Genomic DNA, 10000 nt, shown 5'->3' with positions numbered 1-10000 from the left:
CTCCCTCTCTCTCTGATGCTCCACTCAGACCCCTCCCTCTCTCTCTCTCTGATGCTCCACACAGACCCCTACATAAAGACACACTAATTACCACACAGACCCCTACATAAAGACACACTAATTACCATACAGACCCCTACATAAAGACACACTAATTGCCACACACAGACCCCTCACTCTCTCTCTGATGTCATGCTCCACACAGACCCCTACATAAAGAGACACTAATTACCACACACAGACCCCTCCCTCTCTCTCTGATGCTCCACTCAGACCCCTCCCTCTCTCTCTGATGTCATTCTCCACACAGACCCCTACATAAAGACACACTAATTACCACACACAGACCCCTATATAAAGACTCTCTCTCTGATGCTCCACACAGACCCCTCCCTCTCTCTCTGATGCTCCACTCAGACCCCTCCCTCTCTCTCTGATGCTCCACTCAGACCCCTCCCTCTCTCTCTGATGCTCCACACAGACCCCTCCCTCTCTCTCTCTCTGATGCTCCACACAGACCCCTCCCTCTCTCTCTGATGTCATGCTCCACACAGACCCCTCCCTCTCTCTCTGATGCTCCACTCAGACCCCTCCCTCTCTCTCTGATGCTCCACACAGACCCCTCCCTCTCTCTCTGATGCTCCACTCAGACCCCTCCCTCTCTCTCTGATGCTCCACTCAGACCCCTCCCTCTCTCTCTGATGCTCCACACAGACCCCTCCCTCTCTCTCTCTCTGATGCTCCACACAGACCCCTCCCTCTCTCTATGATGTCATGCTCCACTCAGACCCCTCCCTCTCTCTCTGATGCTCCACTCAGACCCCTCCCTCTCTCTCTGATGTCATGCTCCACACAGACCCCTCCCTCTCTCTCTGATGCTCCACTCAGACCCCTCCCTCTCTCTCTGATGCTCCACACAGACCCCTCCCTCTCTCTCTCTCTGATGCTCCACACAGACCCCTCCCTCTCTCTCTGATGTCATGCTCCACTCAGACCCCTCCCTCTCTCTCTGATGCTCCACTCAGACCCCTCCCTCTCTCTCTGATGTCATGCTCCACACAGACCCCTCCCTCTCTCTCTGATGCTCCACTCAGACCCCTCCCTTTCTCTCTGATGCTCCACACAGACCCCCCCCTCTGATGCTCCACACAGACCCCTCCCCCTCTCTCTGATGCTCCACTCAGACCCCTCTCTCTCTCTCTGATGCTCCACACAGACCCCTCCCTCTCTCTCTGATGCTCCACACAGACCCCTCCCTCTCTCTCTGATGTCATGCTCCACTCAGACCCCTCCCTCTCTCTCTGATGTCATGCTCCACACAGACCCCTCCCTCTCTCTCTGATGCTCCACTCAGACCCCTCCCTTTCTCTCTGATGCTCCACACAGACCCCTCCCTCTCTCTCTGATGCTCCACTCAGACCCCTCCCTTTCTCTCTGATGCTCCACACAGACCCCTCCCCCTCTCTCTGATGCTCCACTCAGACCCCTCTCTCTCTCTCTGATGCTCCACACAGACCCCTCCCTCTCTCTCTGATGCTCCACACAGACCCCTCCCTCTCTCTCTGATGTCATGCTCCACTCAGACCCCTCCCTCTCTCTCTGATGTCATGCTCCACACAGACCCCTCCCTCTCTCTCTGATGCTCCACTCAGACCCCTCCCTTTCTCTCTGATGCTCCACACAGACCCCTCCCCCTCTCTCTGATGCTCCACACAGACCCCTCCCTCTCTCTCTGATGCTCCACACAGACCCCTTCCTCTCTCTCTGATGCTTCATTTAGACCCCTCCCTCTCTCTCTGATGTCATGCTCCACTCAGACCCCTCCCTCTCTCTCTGATGTCATGCTCCACACAAACCCCTCCCTCTCTCTCTGATGCTCAACTCAGACCCCTCCCTTTCTCTCTGATGCTCCACACAGACCCCTCCCCCTCTCTCTGATGCTCCACACAGACCCCTCCCCCTCTCTCTGATGCTCCACTCAGACCCCTCTCTCTCTCTCTGATGCTCCACCCAGACCCCTCCCTCTCTCTCTGATGCTCCACACAGACCCCTCCCCCTCTCTCTGATGCTCCACACAGACCCCTCCCTCTCTCTCTGATGCTCCACACAGACCCCTCCCCCTCTCTCTGATGTCATGCTCCACTCAGACCCCTCCCTCTCTCTCTGATGTCATGCTCAACACAGACCCCTCCCTCTCTCTCTGATGCTCCACTCAGACCCCTCCCTTTCTCTCTGATGCTCCACACAGACCCCTCCCCCTCTCTCTGATGCTCCACACAGACCCCTCCCCCTCTCTCTGATGCTCCACACAGAACCCTCCCCCTCTCATTGATGCTCCACTCAGACCCCTCTCTCTCTCTCTGATGCTCCACACAGACCCCTCCCTCTCTCTCTGATGCTCCACACAGACCCCTCCCCCTCTCTCTGATGCTCCACACAGACCCCTCCCTCTCTCTCTGATGCTCCACACAGACCCCTCCCTCTCTCTCTGATGCTCCACACAGACCCCTCCCCCTCTCTCTGATGCTCCACACAGACCCCTCCCTCTCTCTCTGATGCTCCACACAGACCCCTCCCCCTCTCTCTGATGTCATGCTCCACACAGACCCCTCCCTCTCTCTCTGATGCTCCACTCAGACCCCTCCCTTTCTCTCTGATGCTCCACACAGACCCCTCCCCCTCTCTCTGATGCTCCACACAGACCCCTCCCCCTCTCTCTGATGCTCCACTCAGACCCCTCTCTCTCTCTCTGATGCTCCACACAGACCCCTCTCTCTCTCTCTGATGCTCCACACAGACCCCTCCCTCTCTCTCTGATGCTCCACACAGACCCCTCCCCCTCTCTCTGATGCTCCACACAGACCCCTCCCTCTCTCTCTGATGCTCCACACAGACCCCTCCCCCTCTCTCTGATGCTCCACACAGACCCCTCCCTCTCTCTCTGATGCTCCACACAGACCCCTCTCTCTCTCTCTGATGCTCCACTCAGACCCCTCACTCTCTCTCTGATGCTCCACACAGACCCCTCCCTCTCTCCCTGATGCTCCACACAGACCCCTCTCTCTCTCTCTGATGCTCCACTCAGACCCCTCACTCTCTCTCTGATGCTCCACACAGTCCCCTCCCTCTCTCCCTGATGCTCCACACAGACCCCTCTCTCTCTCTCTGATGCTCCACACAGACCCCTCCCTCTCTCTCTGATGTCATGCTCCACTCAGACCCCTCCCTCTCTCTTTGATGTCATGCTCCACACAGACCCATCCCTCTCTCTCTGATGTCATGCTCCACTCAGACCCCTCCCTCTCTCTTTGATGTCATGCTCCACACAGACCCCTCCCTCTCTCTCTGATGCTCCACACAGACCCCTCCCTCTCTCTCTGATGCTCCACTCAGACCCCTCCCTCTCTCTCTGATGCTCCACTCAGACCCCTCCCCCTCTCTCTGATGTCACTCAGACCCTTCCCTCTCTCTCTGATGCTCCACTCAGACCCCTCCCTCTCTCTCTGATGCTCCACTCAGACCCCTCCCCCTCTCTCTGATGTCACTCAGACCCTTCCCTCTCTCTCTGATGCTCCACTCAGACCCCTCCCTCTCTCTCTGATGCTCCACACAGACCCCTCCCTCTCTCTCTGATGCTCCACTCAGACCCCTCCCTCTCTCTCTGATGCTCCACTCAGACCCCTCCCTCTCTCTCTGATGCTCCACACAGACCCCTCCTCCTCTCTCTGATGTCACTCAGACCCTTCCCTCTCTCTCTGATGCTCCACTCAGACCCCTCCCTCTCTCTCTGATGCTCCACACAGACCCCTCCCTCTCTCTCTGATGCTCCACTCAGACCCCTCTCTCTCTCTCTGATGCTCCACTCAGACCCCTCCCTCTCTCTCTGATGCTCCACACAGACCCCTCCCTCTCTCTCTGATGCTCCACTCAGACCCCTCTCTCTCTCTCTGATGCTCCACTCAGACCCCTCCCTCTCTCTCTGATGCTCCACACAGACCCCTCCCTCTCTCTCTGATGCTCCACTCAGACCCCTCTCTCTCTCTCTGATGCTCCACTCAGACCCCTCCCTCTCTCTCTGATGCTCCACACAGACCCCTCCCTCTCTCTCTGATGCTCCACTCAGACCCCTCTCTCTCTCTCTGATGCTCCACTCAGACCCCTCCCTCTCTCTCTGATGCTCCACACAGACCCCTCCCTCTCTCTCTGATGCTCCACTCAGACCCCTCCCTCTCTCTCTGATGCTCCACTCAGACCCCTCCCTCTCTCTCTCTCTGATGTCAGACCTTTGAAGAAGTTGGCAGCGAAGCCGGCCTTGTTGACGGTTCCGTCGGAGACGAACTTCATCCAGAGGCTGTGTGAGGTGGAGCGGACGTCCTCTGGTCTGTCGTACCCGCAGAATCGACCAATCAGAGGGCTGGATTCGGCCGGGCCGTCACGCACCTCCAGGTAGTCGTAGGCACAGCTGTCATGTCTCTCAATCTAGAAGGAGAAAACACACACACAACACACACACACACACACACACACATAAACACACACACACACACACACACACACACACACACACACACACACACACACACACACACACACACACACACACACACACACACACACACACACACACAGAAACATAAACACACGTAAATTCACCAGGTGTAGTAGACCTCACAGTGAAATGCTGAATACAACAGGTGTAGTAGACCTCACAGTGAAATGCTGAAAACAACAGGTGTAGTAGACCTCACAGTGAAATGCTGAATACAACAGGTGTAGTAGACCTTACAGTGAAATGCTGAATACAACAGGTGTAGTAGACCTCACAGTGAAATGCTGAATACAACAGGTGTAGTAGACCTTACAGTGAAATGCTGAATACAACAGGTGTAGTAGACCTCACAGTGAAATGCTGAATACAACAGGTGTAGTAGACCTCACAGTGAAATGCTGAATACAACAGGTGTAGTAGACCTTACAGTGAAATGCTGAATACAACAGGTGTAGTAGACCTTACAGTGAAATGCTGAATACAACAGGTGTAGTAGACCTTACAGTGAAATGCTGAATACAACAGGTGTAGTAGACCTCACAGTGAAATGCTGAATACAACAGGTGTAGTAGACCTCACAGTGAAATGCTGAATACAACAGGTGTAGTAGACCTCACAGTGAAATGCTGAATACAACAGGTGTAGTAGACCTCACAGTGAAATGCCGAATACAACAGGTGTAGTAGACCTCACAGTGAAATGCTGAATACAACAGGTGTAGTAGACCTTACAGTGAAATGCTGAATACAACAGGTGTAGTAGACCTTACAGTGAAATTCTGAATACAACAGGTGTAGTAGACCTTACAGTGAAATGCTGAATACAACAGGTGTAGTAGACCTCACAGTGAAATGCTGAATACAACAGGTGTAGTAGACCTCACAGTGAAATGCTGAAAACAACAGGTGTAGTAGACCTTACAGTGAAATGCTGAATACAACAGGTGTAGTAGACCTCACAGTGAAATGCTGAATACAACAGGTGTAGTAGACCTCACAGTGAAATGCTGAAAACAACAGGTGTAGTAGACCTCACAGTGAAATGCTGAATACAACAGGTGTAGTAGACCTCACAGTGAAATGCTGAATACAACAGGTGTAGTAGACCTCACAGTGAAATGCTGAATACAACAGGTGTAGTAGACCTCACAGTGAAATGCTGAATACAACAGGTGTAGTAGACCTTACAGTGAAATGCTGAATACAACAGGTGTAGTAGACCTCACAGTGAAATGCTGAATACAACAGGTGTAGTAGACCTCACAGTGAAATGCTGAATACAACAGGTGTAGTAGACCTCACAGTGAAATGCTGAATACAACAGGTGTAGTAGACCTCACAGTGAAATGCCGAATACAACAGGTGTAGTAGACCTCACAGTGAAATGCTGAATACAACAGGTGTAGTAGACCTCACAGTGAAATGCTGAATACAACAGGTGTAGTAGACCTCACAGTGACATGCTGAATACAACAGGTGTAGTAGACCTCACAGTGAAATGCCGAATACAACAGGTGTAGTAGACCTCACAGTGAAATGCTGAATACAACAGGTGTAGTAGACCTTACAGTGAAATGCTGAATACAACAGGTGTAGTAGACCTTACAGTGAAATTCTGAATACAACAGGTGTAGTAGACCTTACAGTGAAATGCTGAATACAACAGGTGTAGTAGACCTCACAGTGAAATGCTGAATACAACAGGTGTAGTAGACCTCACAGTGAAATGCTGAAAACAACAGGTGTAGTATACCTTACAGTGAAATGCTGAATACAACAGGTGTAGTAGACCTCACAGTGAAATGCTGAATACAACAGGTGTAGTAGACCTCACAGTGAAATGCTGAAAACAACAGGTGTAGTAGACCTCACAGTGAAATGCTGAATACAACAGGTGTAGTAGACCTCACAGTGAAATGCTGAATACAACAGGTGTAGTAGACCTCACAGTGAAATGCTGAATACAACAGGTGTAGTAGACCTCAGAGTGAAATGCTGAATACAACAGGTGTAGTAGACCTTAAAGTGAAATGCTGAATACAACAGGTGTAGTAGACCTCACAGTGAAATGCTGAATACAACAGGTGTAGTAGACCTCACAGTGAAATGCTGAATACAACAGGTGTAGTAGACCTCACAGTGAAATGCTGAATACAACAGGTGTAGTAGACCTTACAGTGAAATGCTGAATACAACAGGTGTAGTAGACCTCACAGTGAAATGCTGAATACAACAGGTGTAGTAGACCTCACAGTGAAATGCTGTGCACAGAGTCAATGTGTAGGCTATATACAGGGTATTACTGTACAGAGTCAATGTGGAGGCTATATACAGGGGGTACCGGTACAGAGTCAATGTGGAGGCTATATACAGGGGGTACCAGTACAGAGTCAATGTGGAGACTATATACAGGGGGTACTGGTACAGAGTCAATGTGGAGGCTATATACAGGGTATTACGGTACAGAGTCAATGTGGAGGCTATATACAGGGTATTACGGTACAGAGTCAATGTGGAGGCTATATACAGGGTGTTACGGTACCGAGTCAATGTGGAGGCTATATACAGGGTATTACGGTACAGAGTCAATGTGGAGACTATATACAGGGGGTACCAGTACAGAGTTAATGTGGAGGCTATATACAGGGTGTTACGGTACCGAGTCAATGTGGAGGCTATATACAGGGGGTACCAGTACAGAGTCAATGTGGAGACTATATACAGGGGGTACCGATACAGAGTCAATGTGCAGGGGGCACCGGTTAGTCGAGGTAATTGAGGTAATATGTAGGTAGAGTTAAAGTGACCATAGATAATAAACAGAGAGTAGCAGCAGTGTAGAAGAAGGTCTGGGTAGCCCTTTGATTAGCTGTTCGGGCTTTGTAACAGCGGCTGATGTAACATGGGCTTTTCTAAATACATTTGAATGATTGATGGTTTAGAAACCTCTTGGACCTAGACTTGGCGCTCCGGTACCGCTTGCTGTGCGGTAGCAGAGAGAACAGTCTACGACTTGGGTGGCTGGAGCCTTTGACAATAGGTTTTGCCCTCTTCACGTCTTGGTTTGGACCATGTTAGTTTGTTGGTGATGTGGACACCAAGGAACTTGAAACTCTCAACCCACTCCACTGCAACCCCATCGATGTTCATGGGGGCCTGTTTCGGTCCTCCTTTTCCTGTAGTCCACGATCAGCTCCTTGTCTTTCATTGAGGGAGAGGTTGTTGTCCTGGCATCACACTGCCAGGTCTCTGACCTCCTCCCTATAGGCTGTCTCATCGTTGTCGGTGTTCAGGCCTACCACTGTTGTGTCATTAGCAAACTTAATGATGGTGTTGGAGTCGGGCCTGGCCATGCAGTCATGAGTGAACAGGGAGTACAGAAGGGGACTGATCACGCACCCCTGAGGGGCCCCAGTGTTGAAGATCAGCGTAGCGGATGTGTTGCTACCTACCCTCACCACCTGGGGGCGGCCCGTCAGGAAGTCCAGGATAGCTCAGTGCAAATGTTGCCTGTAGTCCATGGCTTCTGGTTGGGGTATGTACGTACAGTCACTGTGCGGATGACATCATCAATGCACCTATTGATGAAGCCGGTCACTGATGTGGTGTACTCCTCAATGCCATCAGATAAATCCCGGAACATGTTCCAGTCTGTGCAAAACAGTCCTGTAGTTTAGCATCTGCTTCATCTGACCACTTTCTTATTGACCGAGTCACTGGTGCTTCCTGCTTTAGTTGTTGTTTGTAATATATTCAGGAGGATAGAGTTATGGTCAGATTTGCCAAATTGAGGGCGAGGGAGAGCTTTGTACACGTCTCTGTGTCACACTTTCAGTTAATCCACAGTATCAGTCATAGTTTCAGTTCATTCAATGTTTCAGTCCTAGTTTCAGTTCACTCATAGATTCACTTCAGTCATCGTTTCAGTCATAGTTTCAGTTCACTCATAGATTCACTTCAGTCATAGTTTAAATCATATTTTCAGTTCAGTCATAGTTTCAGTCATAGTTTCAGTCATAGTTTAAGTCATAGTTTCAGTTCAGTCATAGTTTCAGTTCAGTCATAGATTCAGTTCAATCATAGTTTCAGTCATAGGGAGTATTCTAGAGGTCATTCAGAGTTCAGATACATTTCTTATTGAATTAGTACCAGGGGCTTTGCCAAACAGACACACACCCGCACACGAGCATGTGAGAGAGAACGACAGAGAAAGAGGAGAGAGACAGAAGAACAGAGAGAGCGAGACAGACAGACAGGCAGACAGACAGACAGACAGACAGACAGACAGACAGACAGACAGACAGACAGACAGACAGGGGGTGTCACCTCAAAGGCCTGGAAGCTGAGTCCTACGTTGTACCCCTCTGAGACGGTGATCCTCCAAACACAGTCTTTAGATGGACGGTAGTCATCAGGATAGTTAGGGGACTGAATCTGGCCCTGATCCTTCAAGATCTCTCCTCCACAGACAGCTACAAGAGGGGAGGAAGGGGAGGAGAGGGGAAGGGATGGAGAGGGGGGAGAGGTGGAGGAAGAGGGGAGAGAGGAGAGGAGGGAGGCGAGAGGAGAGGGGGAGGAAGAGTGCGGGGAAGAGGGGGGGAGAAGAGAGGGGAAGGGAAGGAAGATGGGAGAGAAGAGAGGAGGAAGGAGAGAGGAGAAGGGAGGAAGAGGGGGAGGGGAGGGAGGGAGAAATTAATGTATTTATATTTATTGGATGAGAATTACAAATAAAATGTGTGTGTGTGTGTGTGTGTGTGTGTGTGTGTGTGTGTGTGTGTGGTACCTTCATAAACAGCTGTGAATCCCTTTCCCACCCAGTTACTGTGTGTGTGTGTGTGTGTGTGTGTGTGTGTGTGTGTGCGTGCGTGCGTGCGTGCGCGTGCGTGTGTATGTGTGTGTGCATGTGCGTGTGTGTACTGTGCGTGTGCGTGTGAGTGTGTGTGTGTGTGTGTGTGTGGTACCTTCATAAACAGCTGTGAATCCCTTTCCCACCCAGTTACTGCTGCTTCGGAACTCAATCCACATCCGACTCTCTGCCGACACCAGACCCTCAGGAACCTGATCCCCACAGAACCTACCTACACACACACACACACACACACACACACACACACACACACACACACACACACACACACACACACAGAGAGACATACACACACACACACGCACACACACGCACACACACACACACACACACACACACGCACGCACGCACGCACGGACACACACACACACACACACACACAGAGAGACATACACACACACACGCACAGTACACACACACACACACACACACACAAACTCACACGCACAGTACACACACGCACACGCACACACATACACACACACACACACACACACACAGTACACACGCGCACACGCACACGCACACACACACACACAGAGACACACACATACACATACACACACACAGAGACACACACATACA

General features: G+C 51.1%; 1 protein-coding gene across 5 annotated transcripts in view; it reads right to left on the bottom strand.

The window, feature by feature from the left end:
* The window catches only part of tll1 (tolloid-like 1), a 149597-nt gene that overhangs the window by 27976 nt on the left and 111621 nt on the right, over positions 1-10000 (bottom strand). For all 5 annotated transcript variants that reach the window (XM_036971990.1, XM_036971991.1, XM_036971989.1 and 2 more), the window contains 3 exons: positions 9510-9626; positions 8875-9020; positions 4284-4479 (listed from right to left, as the gene is read on the bottom strand). In XM_036971990.1, the coding sequence (XP_036827885.1) occupies positions 4284-4479; positions 8875-9020; positions 9510-9626 (459 nt within the window). The remainder of the gene's footprint in view (positions 1-4283; positions 4480-8874; positions 9021-9509; positions 9627-10000) is intronic.

The sequence above is a fragment of the Oncorhynchus mykiss genome, unplaced genomic scaffold (genome assembly GCF_013265735.2).
Source record: "Oncorhynchus mykiss isolate Arlee unplaced genomic scaffold, USDA_OmykA_1.1 un_scaffold_87, whole genome shotgun sequence".
Classification (NCBI taxonomy): Eukaryota; Metazoa; Chordata; class Actinopteri; order Salmoniformes; family Salmonidae; genus Oncorhynchus; species Oncorhynchus mykiss.
This window is presented reverse-complemented; position numbering and strand designations above follow the sequence as displayed.